General features: G+C 45.4%; 2 protein-coding genes across 2 annotated transcripts in view; one reads left to right on the forward strand and one right to left on the reverse strand.

The window, feature by feature from the left end:
* XPO5 (exportin 5) overlaps positions 1 to 12,119 on the reverse strand; it is a 40,591-nt gene extending 28,472 nt beyond the window's left edge. The window contains exons 1-8 of the mRNA XM_040983441.1: positions 11,834 to 12,119; positions 10,409 to 10,530; positions 9,174 to 9,246; positions 7,440 to 7,577; positions 7,086 to 7,268; positions 1,970 to 1,996; positions 1,380 to 1,565; positions 716 to 792 (exon numbers count right to left, since the gene is read on the reverse strand). Of these exons, the coding sequence (XP_040839375.1) occupies positions 716 to 792; positions 1,380 to 1,565; positions 1,970 to 1,996; positions 7,086 to 7,268; positions 7,440 to 7,577; positions 9,174 to 9,246; positions 10,409 to 10,530; positions 11,834 to 11,938 (911 nt within the window). The 5' untranslated portion in view covers positions 11,939 to 12,119. The remainder of the gene's footprint in view (positions 1 to 715; positions 793 to 1,379; positions 1,566 to 1,969; positions 1,997 to 7,085; positions 7,269 to 7,439; positions 7,578 to 9,173; positions 9,247 to 10,408; positions 10,531 to 11,833) is intronic.
* A 136-nt stretch (positions 12,120 to 12,255) lies between these two features.
* The window catches only part of POLH (DNA polymerase eta), a 34,173-nt gene continuing 25,779 nt past the window's right edge, over positions 12,256 to 20,649 (forward strand). Inside the window, exons 1-3 of the mRNA XM_040983443.1 lie at positions 12,256 to 12,475; positions 18,070 to 18,210; positions 18,771 to 18,905. Coding sequence (XP_040839377.1) covers positions 18,074 to 18,210; positions 18,771 to 18,905 — 272 coding nt within the window. The 5' untranslated portion in view covers positions 12,256 to 12,475; positions 18,070 to 18,073. The remainder of the gene's footprint in view (positions 12,476 to 18,069; positions 18,211 to 18,770; positions 18,906 to 20,649) is intronic.

The raw sequence follows: 20,649 nt of genomic DNA on the forward strand, positions 1-20,649 counted from the left end.
GTTGCAGTCACTTCGGGATGGAGGATCTTCCTCTGTCTCTCCTCTCTCTCTCTCTCTATATATATATCTGAGTTTGCAGTAAAAATAAATAAATCTTTAAAAAAGAATTCAAAAATAATATAAAATAAGCGTTGAGTAGCTTCCATTATTTACAATGGGTAGTTCCAAATGATCCTCTGGTAAGAAACAGGTATCAGGAAATGTTTTAATATCTTCATGGAAACTGTAAGAACTGAGGCAGAAACCATTCTTTCAGTGCATAGGAGTTGAATCTGCACACATATTCCTGTTGGTTGCAAAGGCCTCAGCACTTAGCTGTTACTCTGAGGAGGGAAGAGAGAGAGAAGTCCCAGGTTCTGAACGCGAGACAGGCCCAGGACATACTCTGCTGCTACGGCAGGGCATTCTCAGATCCTGTCATCCAAGACACCAGGGGTGCTCAAAGAACCAACCAAAAGCAAGAGTGCTATGAGGGAACAGAGCTGGCTCAAGGACGGGGTAGACTGTGAAAGTGAGTGGAGATTGTGTTAACGCCACAACTTATTTCTAGCACAAGGTTTCCAAAAATGCTAAAGTCTAAGTCTTTTTGTGAGTTTCTTATCTAAAAACACTGTCAACTGATGCTAGCATTTAGACAGAAACTTCAGACACATCCACATAAGAGACAGAAGTGAGAAAGAAATTAGAAAACACACTGAAATGTAAACACACTCACTGTGCAGCAGAAAGTATATAATGCATGGCAACGTCTCCAAATAAGACCATCAGGGGCTTCCGGTCTTCCAGCTTGCCCTAGACCCAATTTTAGGGAAGCCAAGTCATACAAATGGTATCATGTCTTACTTATACAATCAAATACATCTACAATCAATAATCCATAGTTCCTTCTCTTACCCAGGGGCTTGCCAAATAAACACCAGAGAAAAAGCCAATTGTTTGGAGTCAAATTTTGGTAAGATGTACATTTTGAAATGTGGTGGGAATAATGCTGATACCACAGCAAAATAAGTTATAACCTTAGATAGATAATATTGCAATTGAAGAAAGAATGTGGTCCCATTTGTTAGCGAGACAGATACAAAGAAAATACAGCCACCACTTAAGAATTCTTGACATAAGTGAGCTTTAAACGTTGACATTTTCTTTCTTAAGTGTGAGGTGCCAAGAATCATGCCTGAAGAACCAAGACGTTTGACAGGTTTCTGTATATTCTGCCAACCAATTCCTAGAATATCTGCCCGAAGGAGCTAGGAGGCAGTAATCTGGTCACAAGAAACAAAACCCCAAGCCTTTAAACACCTTTCTGTCAAAACATGTCAGGTGAACACACACACGCCCTTTAGTCTGATGATGGATATTCATTTGGAGTGGTAACTTACTTTTCTGCTGACTGCGATGAGCAGACACTCAGCTGCTCCCAGCTGAAGTTCCTGTTCGTTCAGAAGCAGGCACAGGACCTCTAGGAGCTTGCAGTTGTCAGCTGTAATGTGACTCATGGACACCCAGTCGATGTAGCCTGCCAGTGTATTCAGTGCTGCCACGCCTACTCGACAGTTTGCTTGAGCCTGTAGGAACAGAGACATCTTTTGACTATGAAGTCCTCACCAACAGACCAGAAAGCTGTGGTTACAAGTAAACCTTTGTAAAGCAAAGCTACGCTTCAATTCAAAAAAGAAAAATTTAAATAAAATGAACTCACAAAACAGTCACTGACAGAAATCAGAAGTCTTCTTCAGATACACAATCACAACTCAAAAAACTGGCATTCTCAACATCCATCAGATAGACCACTGGCATGCAGGACCATTTTATCTTTTTCATGAAATTCAAAATATTCTAATTTTACCTTCCTCTCTCTGCAACTTAGTGATCAAAAACAACCACAGCTGGGGTCACATTCTACTAGGTCTACGCACTCCTGTACCTGAAAGCCTCAAGTGTTCCTTCCAACTCAAAGAAGAGCTCTTACCTTTGCCTCCTGAGTAGTATCTGTCTTCTGAAAGAAAAGTATAAGGATCCAATGTTTTCAATGAGCACAAACCTACAGAATCACTTTCCACCCCCATAATGAAGGCCCTTGAACTGGGGCTATTAATTCTAGATGTAATTTTTAATCTAAGGAAAGAATGTAACTTTACTAAGAACACTTAACTGGTATTTCCCTAAAAAGGATAGCTTAGAACAAGAAATAAAATTAAAGGGATACAATTTGGGCCCGGCGTGGAAGCTTAATGGCTGAAGTCCTCGCCTTGAACACGCCAGGATTCCATATGAGCGCCGGTTCTAATCCCGGCAACTCCACTTCCCATCCAGCTCCCTGCTTGTAGCCTGGGAAAGCAGTGGAGGACTGCCCAAAGCCTTGGGACCCTGAACTCACATGGGAGACCTGGAAGTTCCTGGCTCCTGGCTCCGGATCAGCACAGCACCAGCTGTTGTACTCACTTGAGGAGTGAATCATCGGACATCGGACAGACATCGGACATCGGAGGGAAGATCTTTCTCTCTGTATCTCCTCCTCTCTGTCTGACTTTGTAATAAAAATAAATAAATCTTTAAAAAAAGGGATACAATTACAATGATGTATATTACATGTAACCAATGTAAAAGGCATAACCAAGGGAAAACTACCACAAAAATGTTACAAGCTAATTACATCAAAACAGTGGCTGTTTAGCAAGCAGGCAAACATAGATTTACCCCTCCCTCTGTTGGGAAGCAGAAAGTCCTACAGACAGAGCTCAAGGCCCTGGTTCACTTCTGGGAAGGCTTATAATGGTTGAGATTGGGCTGAGCTGAAGCCAGGAACTTGATCCGGGTCTCCTCCACTGGTGGCACCATCCAATTACTTAAGCCATCACCTGCTGCCTCCCAGGATCTGCATCAGCAGGAAGCCGGAGCTGGGACTTAAACCTAGGAACTTAGATATGGGATAAAGACAGCCTAACCAATAGCTTAACTGCTAGGCCAAATCCCACTCCTATAGTAGGTCTGTTTTGTTGTTGCTGCTGCTGTTGTTTTAGTTTTACTGATTTGAAGCTAGCTAGCTCTCTCACTGAGTGACAGGTACAGTTACTTGAGCTATCAGCAGTAGCCTCCCAAGGTGCGACGTGAGCAGAAACGGGATGGGACGCAAACCCTGAAACTCCAAAATGGGATGTGGTTATTCTAAGTACCTACCATCTTAACTGCTATGCCAAACACACACCCTTTTAGTTAGCATCTTTCTTTTTATTTACTTACTTTCTAACTTATTTATTTACTTTCATGGAAAGGCAGATCAAATTTATAGAGAGAAGAGAGAGAGAAAGATCCTTCATGTGTTGACTCACTCTCCAAAATGGCCCCAATGGCCAGACCTGGTCCGATCTGAAGCCAAGAGAGTCCCCTGGGGCCCCCATGAAGGTGCAAGGTCCCAAGGCTTTGAGCTGTCCTCTACTGCTTTCCCAGGTCACAAGCAGGGAGCTGGATGGGAAGTGGGGCAGCTGGAACACGAACTGGTGCCCATGTGGAACCCAGCTGCTTGCAAGTTGAGGAATTAGCCATCGAGACAGCCCCTCTCCTAATTGACTTTTAATCTTACATTTGAAAACCCACAAAAATGTCATACAATGTTAGCAATACACATGCATCTAATTTTTTATTTGAAAAGCAGAGCTACAGAGAATCAGACAGAGGGACAGTGGAAAGAGAGAGAAAGGGAGACAGAGAGAGAGAGGTGTCTTCCATTTGCTAGCTCACTCCCCAAATGGCTAGTGCTGAGCTGATCAAAAGCCAAGTTTCCTCTGGTCTCCCACACAGTTACAAGGGATCTAAAGATTTAAGTCACCTTCCATTGCTTTTCTAAAGACTATAAACAGGGGACTGGATTGGAAGCAGAGTAGCCAATATACAAGCTAGTGACCACACAGAATATCAGCACTGCAGACAGAAGCTTAACCTACCATACCACAGTGCCAGCCTACAAGCATATAAAATTGTAAGACTAAAGAACTTTCAAAAAGAAAAACTCATACAATTAAAGGATAAAAACACAAGCCAGAAAAATAACTTCTAAAGTAGCTAAAAACCCAAACTATCCTCTACTCCAGCAGATCTTCTGTGACCTCTGGGCCCAGTGCCAGAGCCACTTTCATCCCACCTTAATTTTTTTTGTTATGTTTTTATTTTGAATTTTTAAGTTTTGTGGTACAATTTTGTATAGACTGGAATTTCCCCCCAAATTCCCACTCCCTACAAATTTTCCCCATTTTACTACAGTGGTATAAACCTTCATAAGGAATCACGATTCCATCAGTCTCTAGTTTAAGTGTGCCCCGACATTGCTGGTGCAGACAATGTCAGATAGTTCAGCAACCACTGTCTACACATTTCCAACAGTTTCATTGGGATCCATCTTTTGTTTGGAGCAGGAATGCATGTTGCATTGTACCCCCACATCTGGATATGGTAGACCCCAGTATTCCATCAAATACACTTCCATAAATGAGAAGGTCATGAAATAAGGTCAACAACTGGTATGAATTAGAACAACAACAAATTGAAGCACCATGAAAAAAAACACACCACTGAGTAACCAAAACATGGGGGACAAAAAGAAAACACAAAAGTATCGGGAAAAATGATGCCACTGTGTAATCCATGGGCCAGCGATGAATTCGACAAGAGCAAAGTATTTGGAATAAATTAAACTGAAATCAAAAACATCAAAACACACGGGATTCAGAAAAAAAAAATAACCCAGTATGGATCGGATTATTGAAGTTACACTTTCCATGATGGTTTCCTTCATCCCACCTTAATTTAACCACTCAGTCTACTCCCCAGTTAGGAAAACTAAAAAACGTAAGGGGGGAAGTTGTAGATACGAAGGCTCTAGGTGTTCTCTGGTCCTGGCTGGACAGAGTGGAGTGACGCCAAGGCTAAGGGAAGAGGATCCAGGGGACGTTTCCAAGTGGCATCAGAATTGCTACCAGCTGTTCCTGCTCTGCACACGCACCAGTGGCTGGATATTTAGGCACTGTCACTACTTAGAATTTCAAAGTATTGGAAAATCAATGAACTTCACTCAAATGGAAGGTGACCCATTTCTCATGAAACACATAACTTTTGATGGTAAAAACACAAGTAACAATGTTTAACAAACAGGCAGGTCCTAGCTTCCCTGAGAAAGTTCCTTTAGCATTCTACACTATTTCAGTATTTGAGAGTAATTTCTTAAGTTGTATTATGCAGATGATATACAGATACCACTGGTCTGCAGAACCAAAATACCTTCTTTCCCATGGAATGTGTACTGACAAACCACCACCACTATTTTACTGCGATTTCTTAAGACTACAGTGAACAAGATGACCCTTAATTCTCCACACACATAGATTTTTAAAAACAAACATATTCTTCAACAATTTGAGGAGACAGCAAAATGGGCTGTGAATTCTAGTGCAATAATTATAAGTGAATTTTCAAATAATCAGAGTCTTTGGAGACAATGCCTTCTGAATTCAGTGTTGTTCTGAGAACTGAACGTACACAGTGCAGCGTATGAGGTATCCATTCCGAGTTTCTTCCCACCCTAACTGCCCCCTGCTGCCTTCTCATCTGCATAAAAATCTACTGCTTCTCTAAAAAACTGACCCAATATTGCTTCCAGGGTCTAAAAAAGGACCTATTTGAATTATTCCCACTTTCTGAAAGAAGCACTAGATCAGGATTTTTCCATCTTTGTATTCTTCCCATTTGGGTTATGGAAGGACTATGCTGGGAGGAAGCATCTCTGCCTCTCTGTCCCAGATGCCAGCAGCACCCGCAAATCCCCAAGTGCCTGAAGACACTGGTCAAATGTGCTTTGGGCAAACATCACCAATTGAGTACTATTTTACTAGATCAACATCCAAACTGCTAAAAATGATAATGGCCAGAACCATTATCATACTGTCTGGCTTATCATTTTGTCAAAGATAAACTCTAGGAAGGTGTGGTGGGGGCTGTGTTCCTGAGCCCTGGGTTCCAAGTATGAAGGAACTGGTGGGGTTTGGGTCATTTGGCCCAGATCCTGGGGGCCCACCTTCTAGGTGGGTATTGGTTTTGTGAACCTCAGGGGATGGGGATAATTGTGGGGCTCTGGTCTCCTGTCCGGGATTCTGGGGCCTGCCTACTAAGTGGGTGTCGGATTCTTGAGTCCCAGGGGTAGGGAATTCAGCAGGGTTTGGGTCTCCTGTCCCAGGAGATGGGATTCACCTACTAGGTGGGTGCTGGGTTTGTGAACCCCAGTGATGGGGATCTGGTGATGCTTGGGATGCCTGGCCCAGGTACTTGGACTCATTTGCAAGAATATGTCCTACTTAATGAAAAAGATGGATCAGTGGACACAGGCCCTGTTGTAAAAGAATATAGCAGCACATTTGGTGCTGTAGCAGGAGAAGGAGAACAGAACAAACTGGACAACTACCCCAAGCAAACAATGACAACAAAAAAATCTCGGTGAATGGAGCCAATGGAAATTGGGAGGGTGACATCATCCTCAGATGGGTGAAACTGGCAGCATTTCAGAACTATCCAAGCACTTAGACCCCTCGGAATTGAGACTCTGGGTTGATACGAGCGGCTCCTCATCCCTGGATACTGGGACACACAGAAAGTCCCGAGTGGTTTCCCTCTTTGTCTCTCCCATTCCCCCAGGAACAACAAGAAATAGCAAATTTGAGAAAAACAAAACAAAAAACACCTAGGAGAAATACATTACAAGGGAGCATGCAGTGAAGATGGTTACACCTGGCAGTCAGTCCACTGTAAAAGGGACCCAAACTTATACAGTGGACTAAACAGGACTACACATCCATGCCAGAAGTCTAGGTTTTCAAATACTAAGTATTACCCTTCATTTTTATTCTATGACTTTTCTTACAATAAGAAAAACTTTCTAGTAAATAGGGAAATTAAGAAAATGAATTGTGTTTTTTTCCTGTCATGCCTTTTCTTTTGTCCAACTACACACTCTCATCCTCAACTAAGAGAGCATTTAAATGAAAACCAAAGCCCTTAACACTCATGTCAGGAAGGACTTCTGCGGGCCAGGCAGCCCTTACCACTTGCCGGTACTTGTTGACATTCTCTTGAAGTGTGGTAAGTAGGAAACTGAAGATCCTCTCCATGTTCTGGGTTAATGTTTGCTGAATGTCCCTTCTCCTCTGAGGAGGGAGCGTCTGGAAGGTCACAACGTCCTCTGCCAATCGCAGAAGGATGAACATGACTAGCTCCGTCTGCGTTTCCTATGCCAACAGAAAGAGCAAGTCAAACCAAACCCAAACATCTGTTTTCACCACAAACACAACTAAAGGCTATTTTCTTTTGGCAAAACCGCCAATGACGATGAAAAGTCAGCCCTGCAGTTCATGCCGGGAACAAGCACACTGAATCCACATGGCTACGGTCCTTCCTACCCCTTGTTTGGAAAGTGTGTCCAACTCCATCAGCATGTCAGGCCAGTGCTGCGGCCACTCTCGCTTGATCATCTCCACCACAATTCGAGACAGGACATCTTTAATATGGTTCTCTTCTTCTAAGATGTTCAATGTTCCCTGAAAATGAACAATTGATTAAGAAATCCGCAAGGGCTCAATGCAATAGCATAGCAGTTAAAAGTCCTAGCCTTGCACAAGCCGGGATCCCATATGGGCACCAGTTCTAATCCTGGTGGCCTCACTTCCTATCCAACTCCCTGCTTGTGGCCTGGGAAAACACTTGAGAACGGCCCAAAGCCTTGAGACTCAGCACCCACAAGGGAGACCCGGAAGAAGCTCCTAGCTTCTGGCTTCAGATTGGCTCAGCTCCAGCGGTTGCAGCCGCTTGGGGAGTGAACTAGGAGATGGAAGATTTTCCTTTCTTTCTCTCCTCCTCTCTATCTGCTTTTCCAATAATAATCTTAAAAAAATAAATAAATAAGAAGTCTGCAAAGGAAAAAACTGGGCTGTCTAGGGGTACAAAGCTCTCCAATAGACTACTTTAAATCAACCAGAACAAGCAAACCTGTTCCTCATGTCTGAGTCATCTGCCCTGCATTCTCCCTACTCATTCTCCCCACTTGCAGCCAAAGTATGGGTTGCATCAGCTAATAAAATGACTGTTGCACACAGCAAGAAAGGCATCTGAAAGGCACAGCAACAGAAAGAGACACAGAAAGCTATCTTTTCATTGGCTGGTTTACTCCTCTAAATGCCTACACTTGCCAAGGATGGGCCACGCCAAAGGCAGGAACCAGAAGCTCCACCAGTTTTTCCATGTGGGTGGCACTGACCCAAGAACTTGAGCCGTCACCTGCTGCCTCCTAAGGCATGAATCGGAAGTAGAGCTGGTACTCTGAAGTGGGATACATGCATCCCTAGCAGTGGCTTATCCACTGTGCCACAATTTCTGTCCCATGTCACTGTTCTTTACAACCTCTCACACAGATTTTTCATTTCTTTGGAGGGAGAGAGTGGAAAAGGAAGAACTAAAGAACAACATGAAGCTAATAAGACAGGAGGGCATGGAGGAGCAAATGACTTCCTATAGAAGAATTAGAAAAACTATTCCTGATGTGTTTGCTTCTCAAGTTTGATCTCAACTTCTGGTCTCCCTAGAACCAGCAAAACAGAAGAAATCCAAGCTACCAAAGTTAAGCAGCAATTTTGTATGGAATTCGTTTTCCTGTTCAAGGCACTAGATTTTTCTGCCTTTCATGTCCATTGCAAAAGGAAAAAGACTGGATTTTAAATGTTTCAATCTATATTCTAATACTTAAATTCTGAATGTGCTTCAACTATGGCTAGAATGTAGTAGTTGAGTCTGTAAGAAAAAGGACATGAACAAAGCGGACCAGTAGTTCAATCCAATTTAGATATAAGAATTGTACATGCTTAGTTGTTGAATACAAGCACGTTAAATATCCTGTGCTGTCTTAAGTAAAAAACAGAAGCTGACACATGCAGGTGATTAAACTTCAAAAAGAGAAATGTACTAGGTTACAATTTGTGATGGCTGGTCTTTTCATTTTGAAGACTATAGTAAGCATTATACGAGAATGCTGTGTAATTTATGGAACACCAGTCAATTCTTATACACAAACTACATAACAGAAGGTAGGCTTCCTCTCCCCTGCCTTGGAAACACAAGTTCTCCAGCAACCCATTGCTTACATTTGCAATCAGCTCCATGACGCTGTTCTTCAGATAGACCTTCTCCAACCGAGACATACTGTTCCACCGAAACCTGGCCACCAGAAGACACACAAGAGAATCATGTTAGGAGACTGCTCTCTACAAGAAAATAAACAACTTTCATTCCTATATTAGATTATGCTGGAGAGTGCATTAAAAAATCATATTTTGGATCTTACACCTTTCAGAGAATGCAAAGAACAGTCCACATTGAACCATTACTAATTACAGAAGCATTCTAGGTTCTCAATAAGCAGTGTCCATTAATCAGACCCTACACAGGATTTATTTTTCTTTTTAAACTGATGGACCAAAAACAAAGGCACCCTCAGGACAACTGAGATAGTATGATTGCTTTTCAGAAACTAGAATGAATTATTTTATTTGTGCTAGCTTACAAAGTTAGAAAAACTGAATCTAAGTTAAAAGCTGACTTTTCTCATAGGTGTCAAGGACAGGTGAGGATGGGTTTTCAGTTACTCTCACATATCTTGCCCTGAATGTGCCATTCAAAGACATGAACTTGAACATAAAGATGGTAGAGGAAGAGAACACACTGCCTACTCAAAGATTTATTTATATGCTGTATTACTCTATAGAAGATTGAGGTGTGATGATATACAGCAGGAGCTCAAGCAATGCCGGACACATGACCAGCAACAATGAGCTAACATTTGTCGGATGCTTCACACAGTGATACACTCTAAGAGGGAGAAGAGACTGATGAAATGGTGAGTCCTGGATGCGAGTTCCCACGGGGTCTGGGTAACACCCTGGGTATCTTGGGGACTGCTTGGTTCTGCTCCCCTAAAAAAGCATCTTTCGGGCCCGGCGTGGTGGCGCAGTGGTTAAGGTCCTCGCCTTGCACGCCCGGGATCCCATATGGGCGCCAGTTCTATCCTGTCAGCCCTGCTTCCCTTCCAGCTCCCTGCCTGTGGCTCGGGAAAGCAGTCGAGGACAGCCCAAAGCTTTGGGACCCTGCACCCCTGTGGGAGACCTGAAGAGGCTCCTGGCTTTGGATCGGCATAGCATCGGCCGTTGCGCTCACTTGGGGAGTGAAACATCGGACGGAAGATCTTCCTCTCTGTCTCTCCTCTCTGTATATCTGCCTTTCCAATAAAAATAAAATTAAAAAAAAAAAAAAAAAAGCATCTCTCTAGGTTATTTAAGAAAACTTATCTGTTCCTGCAGACCTGAGCCCAGGAGCTGCTTACTTGACAACGTGTTCCAGGATCTGAAGGCCAAAATGTCTGACGATGGCAATCTGCGTTTTCTCAGCCAACTTCAAGCCACAGGGAACACAGATGGGACACTTTTCTTTAAATTCTTCACAGAACTGAAACAGGGAAAGTTAGTGTTTCCTCTGGGAGCCGAGTGAGGCTGGGGACTTAAAAAAAAATACCTCATTGAGAAATTCCAACCTAGGCCGTATTTTTTAAATTATAAAACTTAGGTCTGTATTACACGAATAAAGAACTGATAAACATTCCTTCCACTGCGATGATTCCATGGCCAATATACTCATGGAAAATAACCAGATTTACAGGAGTGAAAAGTATTTGCTAGTGATACACACCTCAACCAAACATAGGTGAAACGACAGGATCTGCTTTAAAAACACAGGTGGAGGACACTGACTAAGGCAAATGTTGCAGGTGACAGGTATCTGCAGTACCCTCTCTCCTTTTGTGTCCATTTAAACACTGCACAATGAAAACACGAATAGAATTCAACTGTTCGATTCCAAGCCCTGTGGCATAAAGTCTCATTCGAGGAGCACTCACTGTGACATCACTGAAGACATCAACAGTACAAACCTTCTTCTTGGAGGGTCACTTCCTATCACCCATCTATGACTGCCAGGGGCAATGCCGATTGTATTAACACCCCCCCCCCCCACCACCACGTTAAGTCTTTCCAAACAGCAACACTCGAGTCAGTCCCCAAAGCAAAGCACCGAGGAGTCAAGAACGACTTTCAGGAAACCCCCAGTGCCCGGGTGAAGATGCAAAGTAAGTGGTACAAGTTCATCTTTGCGCGAAAGAGTTCATGACTATCCCCCGGGACGAGGGCTATGTGAGAAAGACAGAATCTGTCCAGCCATGTCCCAGACACAGATGGGGAGCGAGAGACGTGAGGATCTAACTAGAGGAGGACACTGGACAGGCTGGAGGTCGGCAGGGAGGATCTGGACAGTGGGGTCGGCAGAAGCCAACCCTAGAGGAAGCCAGTGTCGGCTGGGGGACCCGCACATGTGCCGATAGGTGGGGGGGATTGGTGAGGGAGAAAGAGGTCTAGCGTGTAGTCGGCTACGGAGGGACTCGAGGAGCCCTGAAAGCGAGGAGTGGGACAGCGGGCTTGGAAGGGGCCGACAGGAGGGGCAGTGAGAAGTGAGGCAGCCCGGGACCCTCCGGGGAGGCTGGGGGTGTAGGAGCCAAGGCAGGCACAGTGGGCAGAGAGGGCAGGGGGCTGGGAAGAGGTCGCCAGGGGGATGAAAGGAACGCGGGCCGAGCAGGTGGAGGGAGGGAGATTCAGGGGCCGCGTGGGCAGGAGGTGCCCCGACTTTAGGGAGGTGCTGGGGCTGCCGGGGCTCGGGAAGGGGCTCAGATCGGGCCCGGGGCGCCCGGACCCCCAGCTACCTTGAGGGCTTCCAGCCGGTAGCGCTGGGTGGAGCTGGGGTCCATCATGACCGTCACCGCTTTCACCAGCTCCTCGCACAGCGCGTTCACTTGATCCATCGCCATGGCTAGGGGCCACGCGCCGTCCCCGAGAGCACGAGGCACCGACGGCTCCCTCAGCCCAGGCCACACGCTGGTCTCGGCCGCGGCGGCGGGCTGGGGGCGGGGAACGGGAGGTTGGGAGGAGGAGGAGGAGGAGCGTGTATGGCAGAAAAGCTCCAGCCGGGAAAGACCCAGCGATGCGCACGCGCCCGGCCTGCCACTGCGCACGCGCTCGCGGAAGTGGCGGCTCCCTTGTGACGGTTGCTCCCGAGGTGGGCGGGGCGGGCGGCGGAAGGGCCGCGCTGCGCAGGCGCGGCAACGGCCGCCGGCGGTGCGCGCGCGCGCGGGCGGGCGGCCTTAGTCGGGAACGCTGGCCGGTCAGCGCGTCGCTACTGGCTCAGCCTCCCGGGCTGTGGGGCCGGAGCGCCCTCAGCGGATTCCTTTGCCGCCACTGCTCTGTTTGTCGTGACAGGGAAGAACTCTCTCTGCAGACTCATTGGCGCTCGCCCAGAGATCTTCATCTCCCTGTCAGTGGGCGCCGAGCGCGCTGTCCTCGCCGCGGTAAGATTTAGACCCATTCAGTGTGGTTAATTTCAGGATTTCCATCCTGTTTTGGTGGTTTTAAGATCTGGCGGTGACTGGTGAGGCCGAAATGGCTTGAAACAGAAGGCGTGCCCACAAAGGGCTAATTACCAGAGATGGTCCAGTAAGTTGTTTATGTGGGGTGGGGGGGACACACCCAAATTGCCGCTTTTCCCCCCTCTCCGGTAGCTCTTAAGGCGCCTTCTTCATTTGTGCCTGTTTTCTTGGGTGTGGTGATGTCTGGCTCAGACGTGCTTTGGGCAAGTTGGGATACATGAAGATATCCCAGGAGGGCTGCGCTTGCAGTTGTTGGAGTTGATAATTCTGCAGGTGCTGCCGGTGAGATTCCAAGCCATGGCAGTCGTTCTCGGAGAGCAGGGTTTTGATTTCCATCTTTATAAAGCTGCTGAAAAGCCCGATTGCTTGGAGTCTGCATTTCTGGCATTGCGTGTGTGTCCTCAGTGAAATGTTTGCTGGACTATGATCTCTCCTCGGGTCTCATAGGATTCTTTCTCCTCGCTTCTTGTAACGGTGACGGACCGAGGACTATGTCCTGGCTTTATTTGTTGCAAATCCTACAGAAGAATCCTAAAGGGATTTCAGACGTGTCATGGGTGAAAGTATTCACATTCCACCCATTTTAAGTGAATGGTCAATTGGAATTTTTTTTTTTTTAAAGAAAGTAATACCTTGACTATTTTTTTCTTTTTGTTTCTCCACTAACCTACCAGTATTGTAATTGTCAGTTGTTTTTTTTTTTTCAAAGTGAATGTTTTTGAAAGACTTTTTTTAGACTCTATTTGGATGCTCACTCAATCGTATAACCTGTATCTCCTGTATTTAAATCATGAATTACTGCTGTTGCCATAAGTATCTTACTTACCATAGGCCAGTGCTGCCCAGACTGGTACATGCTAAGTGCTGCAGTTGCCTGGAGACCTTGGAGAAATCCCAGGGCGCGGGTCACACTCAGAGTAGTTCTGGACAGCAGTTGGTGGAAATCAGGTATCAACACTGATTAAATATACTTCCGTGTGCAACAAGTTTAGGAGTCATTGCCTTATCATCCCTTCTTACATAGTTAGCGTCCACTCTAATGGAAGTGCAGCTGGTTCTTACAGTGTGCCGTGCTTTCTTTGATGTTTGAGAAGAGGTAGTCTGTCATGTTTTCTTTGGTGTTCCAGTTCACATGAACAGGTAAGAAATCGCTGTGCAGTTGTTACAGGCACACTGCATGGCTGGTTGGCGAGTGGTGACAGTTGGAAGAGAAACAGGATTTTTTTCATATTCGCAAAATATCCTTTCCCAAAATATGTATTAGTTAATAAAGGAAAAATAGCTATCATATTCTTGCCACAGATACATAACCTCAAACCCAAGTTGAGAGTCTTTAAAAAAAAATAGCATCCTTGGGCTTGGTGTTGTAGCTAAGCTAAAGTCTTTGCTTTGCATGCGCTGGGATCCCTTATGCGTACAGGTTCATGTCCCGGCTGCTCCACTTTCCATCCAGCTCTGTGCTTATGGACTGGGAAAGCAGCAGAGGACGTCTCAAAGCCTTGGGACCCTGTGCCCACATGGGAGGCCAGGAAGAGGCTCCAGGCAGCTGGATTGGAATCAACTCAGTTCTAGCCATTGTGGCCACTTGGCTAGTGAACCAGCAAATGGAAGATCCTTTTCTCTGTGCCTCCTTCTCTCTGTATATCAACCTTTCCAATAAAAATAAATAAATCTTTAATTTTTTTATTTATATGACAGCTTTGAGAGGGTGTCCCTTTCGTCTCTCATTCACTTCCCAAATTACCTCAACAGCTGGGGAGGAGCCCAGGTAGCTGGGCCATCTTCATTTGTTGTTAGCAGGGAGCTAGATCACATAGGATGCGGCTAGTGCAATTAGCAGCTTAACCCCATGCTTCACAATGCCAGCCCCAAAACACAATCTTATTTTTTTTTAAAAAGATTTATTTTTATTATTTTTTTATTGGAAAGGCAGATATACAGAGAGAAGAGACAGAGAGGAAGATCTTCCGTCCGATGATTCACTCCCCAAGTGAGCGCAACGGCCAATACTATGCCGATCCGAAGCCAGGAGCCTCTTCCGGGTCTCCCACATGGGTGCAGGGTCCCAAAGCTTTGGGCCGTCCTTGACTGCTTTCCCGGGCCACAAGCAGGGAGCTGGAAGGGAAGCGGGGCTGCCGGGATTAGAACCGGCGCCCATATGGGATCCCGGGCGTGCAAGGCGAGGACCTTAACCACTGCGCCACCACACCGGGCCCAATCTTATTTTTTTTTAAAGATTTTATTTATTTTTATTGGAAAGGCAGATTTACAGAGAAAAAAGGGTTAAACAGTTGGAGCTGAGCCCTTTTGAACCCAGGAGCTTTTACTGGATTGCCCACGTGGGTGCAGGGGCCTAAGGACTTGAGCCATCCTCTGCTACTTTCCCAGTCCATAAGCACAGAGCTGGATGGGAAGTGGAGCAGCTAGGTCTTGAACTGGTGCCCATATGGGATACTGGTGCCTGTGTGTGGAAGATCAGCCTTCTGAGCCATCATGACAACTCCCTCAAGAGACAATGTCAAAATTTTACAAAAATGTCAAGATCCTAGGGTGGATGTTGGGCCTAGCAGCTAAGATATGGAGGGCAGGGCTGTCAGGTAGCACTGTGAATAAAGCTGCCACCTGTGATGCAGCATCACATAGGCACTGATTCGAGTTCTGGTGCAGCTCCCTGCTAATGTGCTGGGGAAGCAGTGGAGGATGGCCCAGGCCTGAGCCCCTGCATCCACCAGGGAAATCTGGGAATGGTTTCTAGCTCCTCATCAGCCATAGCTAGTGTTTGGGGTCAAACAGTGGATTAGAGCTCTATTTCTGCCTCTAAAATAAGTAGAATGCTTACAATATTAACAATTTTAAAGGATTTATTTTGAAAGAGTTACAGAGAGAAAGGGAGAAAGAGCATCTTCTGTCCTCTGCTTCACTCTCTGCATGATTGCAATGGGCAGCTCTGGGTAGGAGCCAGGAGCTTAAACTAGCCCTGCTGGGTATGTGGCAGGAGTCCAGGGTCTTGGACTGTCCTTCACTGCTTTCCTGAGTGCATTACCAGGGAGTTGGATCAGAGTGGAGCAGCCAGAACTCAAGCCGGCACCCATGTAGGATGCTGGTGTCTTATCCACTATGCCACAATGCCAGCCCCCAAAAAGGTTAAAATGTTTAAAATGTATTTATTTGAAAGCTTGTATGGTCAGTTTATTCTCCAGATACCTGCAGTAGCCAGGGTCAGCAGCAGAGTGGGATCCTACATTGTGTGTGTGGGGGGGGGGTCAGAGAAAGGAAGTTAGCGGGAAAGTCGCTGAACTCAAATAAAATATGTAGTTCATGATGTATGTGCATTATCTTTTTTTATTGATTACATTGTTGTGTGACAGTGTTATATGCACTGGGATTCCCCCTCACCCCTCCCTGAACCCTCTCCTCATGGTGGATTTCTCCACCTTGTTGCATTACCACAGTTCAAATTCAGTTGAGGTTTTTTCATTGGAAGCATTTACCCAGCATAAAGTCCAGCATCTTATTATCCTAGAGAGTTCAACGATTTCTTGGTGAGACCATCTCTAGTCTGAAGGTAAAGCCAGCAAAGTATCATCCCAATCAATTAAAAGCCCCAACATAACATTAACAACAATTTACAACATATGGCATTAATTAACATGGTATTGATTAACCAATATGTTAACAGGAAAAATGTGCATTATCTTTATTTTTTTTAAGATTTATTTTATTTTTATTGGAAAGGAGGATATACAGAGAGGAGAGACAGAGAGGAAGATCTTCCGTCCGATGATTCACTCCCAAGGGGGCGCAATGGTCAACGCTATGCCGGTCCAAAGCCAGGAGCCTCTTCTGGGTATCCCACGCGGGTGCAGGGTCCCAAAGCCTTGGGCCATCCTCGACTGCTTTCCCGGGCCACAGGCAGGGAGCTGGATGGGAAGCGGGGCTGCCGGGATTAGAACCGGCGCCCATATGGGATCCCGGGCGTGCAAGGTGAGGACCTTAATCACTGCGCCATTGCGCCGGGCCCACATTATCTTTCTAATTACATTTTTCCTGAGTTTTTTTTTTTTTTTAAGTAACCCGGTATTGTGCCACTGTTCACTGTTTGATTTTGATAACTTGGCAGTGTAAATTATCATCAATAGAGAAAGTTGGATATAGATTAATGTTGCTATTTTTATTTTGTGATTTGTTGTAGATCTAAGTCTTTCAAAATGCAAGGAAAATCTTCATGAATGCTACGATATTATAAATCATTTTTTGGGCCCGGCGTGGTGGCGCAAGTGGTTAAGGTCCTCGCCTTGCACGCCTGGGATCCCATATGGGTGCCGGTTCTAATCCCAGCAGCCCTGCTTCCTTTCCAGCTCCCTGCTTGTGGCCTGGGAAAGCAGTCAAGGACAGCCCAAAGCTTTGGGACCCTGCACCCATGTGGGAGACCCAGAAGAGGCTCCTGGCTTCGGATCGGCGTAGCATCGGCCGTTGCAGTCACTTGGGGAGTGAATCATCGGACGGAAGATCTTCCTCTCTGTCTCTTCTCTCTGTATATCCGCCTTTCCAATGAAAAAAAATAATAAAAATAAGTCTTTAAAATAAATCATTTTTTGCTTTTCTTTTCCTTGGCATCTGCCAGTCAACTGCATTAACTGTTGAATTTCTCCCTAATGGTTTCATATTGTGATTTTAATTAGCATTTCCATAACTAATGATATTTAGCTCATTTTCATGAAAATGCTGTTTTGTTTTGTGTTTTTTTTTTTTTTTTTCTTGGTGACTTCAAAGGTTGGAGCTGGACCAGTGCAAGGCCAGTGTTCTGGAGCTTCATCCAGCTATCGCATGTGGGTGGCAGGGACCCAACATTTTGGGCCATCTTCCCTAACTTTCCCAGGCCGTTAGCAAGGAGGTGGATAATAAGTGGGGTGAAACCAGTACCCACATAGATTAATGACATCTTAGACACAATGACTTTATCCTGTACCACCATGCTGGCCCCTTGCCTTTTATTTTCTTCTATGGATGTTTGGTTCTTTGAGGTAATGAGTGTTTTTTTGTTTTGTTTTTGTTTTTTTTTAGGATTTATTTACTTGTTTGTTTATTTGAAAGATAGACTTACAGAAAGGGGGAGAGATAGGTCTTGCATCAGCTAGTTCATGTCCCAAATGGCCAGTTGCTGGGTGCGGGAGCCCAAGCCCTTGGACTGTCCTCCACTGCTTTCCCCAGCCATGAACAGGAAACTGGGTTGGAAGAGGAATGGCCAGGGTAGTTACTAGCAGCCAAAAAGAATGCTGGTACTGTGGGTGGCTTAAGATGCTATACCACCGTGCCTCCTCTGCGTGAATATTTTTAAAACCGTTAATACTTATTGCCAAAATAGAGTTAGACCAACTTATTTTCGTGTCACCATGTAGAAAATGACCATCTCATTCTTGCTATACTGTCAACCACATTAGTGAAAGAATAGAAATGTATTTCCCTGGTACTTTGGTTTATATGCCTCTAACTGTCCATAAAACATTGTCTTACAGAGAAATGTCTACTGGACAAGAGCGAGTGGTTGCTCTGGTGGACATGGACTGTTTCTTTGTTCAAGTGGAGCAGCGGGATAATCCTCACTTGAGAAATAAACCCTGTGCAGTTGTGCAGTACAAATCATGGAAGGGTGGTGGGTATGTATCATTATTGTTGTTGTTGTAACTTTTTTTAAGGCTTTATTTATTCAAAGACTGAGTTAGAGCTAGAAAGACAGAGAATCTTCCATCTGCTGATGCATTCCCCAAAAGGCTACGTACAGTGGGCCAAGCAAAACACAGGCCTAGGAGTCCATCTGTGTCTCCCACACAGCTGGCAGCAGCCCAGGCGCTTGGGCCTTCTGCTCCTTTCCCAGGTATAGCAGCACCAAAGTGCATTGGAAATGGAGCAGCTGGGATTTAAACCAGTGCTCACATGGAATGCTGGTGTCATATGTGGTTTAATGGGCTGTACCACAACGCTGGCCCATTAGAACTGTTAGCTGCTATTTTCATTACGAGACTACAATGCTGCTATGCTGAGTCCTGTTTAATATCTTGAAACTGCTGTTTGGCTTTGAATGCGAGCACCTATGGTTAAGAAATTTCTAACCATATGTGGCCTACTCACATATTTGTAGCTATTAGTTATAGCCTCCTAATTGTTTTTCCTTGTGCTTGTGTAATGTTTTTTGTTCCCTCTGTTTTTCTAATATTAGGATAATTGCAGTGAGTTACGAAGCTCGAGCGTTTGGAGTCACTAGAAGTATGTGGGCAGATGATGCTAAGAAGTTATGTCCAGATCTTCTCCTGGCACAAGTCATTGAGACCCGTGGGAAAGCCAACCTCACCAAGTAAGAAAAACAGTGTCTTAAAGTTGAAGGGACATAGAGGAATTGGAAATAATATTCCATAAGGTTAGAACCATTTTTTTTTTATTTTGGCAGTCTTTACATAGCTAATTTGGGTAAAAAGGTTCTAGGGCTATAGGAAAGTGGGTAAGACTATTATTTTCATATTGTTTTCTTCATGTATCTGAGGTAAATGGGGATATTAAGGGAGAAGCCCCACCTAGTTTCCCACCCACCTCAAGTCCCAGATATGGAGCATGCTCTGAGATGCTTGCTCAAGTGGTTTTGATAGTTCACCAGTTACAAATTGCTGTCAATCTCGCCACTCCAAACACAATAAGGTCGTTGAAGATCCACTGATTGGGCCCGGCGCGGTAGCGCAGTGGTTAAGGTCCTTGCCTTGCACACCCGGGATTCCATATGGGCGCCGGTTCTATCCCAGCAGCCCCGCTTCCCTTCCAGCTCCCTGCCTGTTGCCCGGGAAAGCAGTCGATTACAGCCCAAAGCTTTGGGACCCTGCACCTGTGTGGGAGACCCGGAAGAGGCTCCTGGCTTTGGATCGGCATAGATTCGGTCGTTGTGCTCACTTGGGGAGGGAATCATCGGACGGAAGCTCTTCCTCTCTGTCTCTTCTCTCTGTATATCCGCCTTTCCAATAAAAAAAATAAAATAATAAAGATAAATCTTTTAAAAAAAAAAAAAAAGAATCCACTGATTGGCATAGTCCATCATAGCGTCTCCTTTTGCCTGATATTTAGCTGCCAACATATAGCTGAGGTGGTTGATTGACTTGTTCTGTCTTCTGTCTTTTCTTGGTTAGGGTTCTGAGTCTGGCAGTTTGATTGGGGAGATCCCCAAAGAAACTTTGTCTAAGGTGTTCCCAGGCCAGATTCTTTTTTTTTTTTTTTAAAGATTTGTTTCTATTATTTGTTTTATTGGAAAGGCGGATATACAGAGAGGAGAGACAGAGAGGAAGATCTTCTGTCCGATGATTCACTCCCCAAGTGACTGCAACGGCCAATACTATGCTGGTCCAAAGCCAGGAGCCTCTTCTGTCTCCCACGTGGGTGCAGGGTCCCAAAGCTTTGGGCCGTCCTTGACTGCTTTCCCAGGCCACAAGCAGGGAGCTGGAAGGGAAGCGGGGCTGCCGGGATAGAACCGGCGCCCATATGGGATCCCGGGCGTGCAAGGCGAGGACCTTAATCACTGCGCCATTGCGCCGGGCCCCAGACCAGATTCTTGTATGTACTAGCAAGTACAGGCCTGGCACAGTCCATCATCCCAATCAACTGGTGGTTGCAATCGCTGGGTTGGTTCTGTTTTCAGCCCCAAATTCCGCTGGAACCAATGGGTGTTGCAGTCCAGCCTGGTTCTGCCCAAGGCATACTCAGCTCTCACATAAACCAATGGGAGCTGCAGCCTAGTGAGAGCGACCCACAATAACCCCCACCAGGCCCACACACTGCCCTGGTTTGCCAGTATGTGTAGCAGACTAGTCCAGTCTGTCCCACATCCCATTTGGCTCTCATACATGTCGATGGGTATTGAAGCTTAGATCCTTCTGCCCAGCTCAACAATCAAGCCCTCAAAGGTGTTGTTGAGTGCCTCTCAACAGCCCTTGTCCTAGTTTTCGTGCCCTCCCATGATAGTGGTAACCCAAGAGGGAGGAGCTAGAACCATTTTTCAAATTGAAAAAGTTAGCATTCAAAAGTGAATAAGTTAACTTTGGTCAGTTATTTTGCCTCTG

This window comes from Ochotona curzoniae, unplaced genomic scaffold, assembly GCF_017591425.1.
Source record: "Ochotona curzoniae isolate NIBS_2020 unplaced genomic scaffold, NIBS_Ocur_1.0 contig_3819, whole genome shotgun sequence".
In the NCBI taxonomy this organism is placed as follows: domain Eukaryota; kingdom Metazoa; phylum Chordata; class Mammalia; order Lagomorpha; family Ochotonidae; genus Ochotona; species Ochotona curzoniae.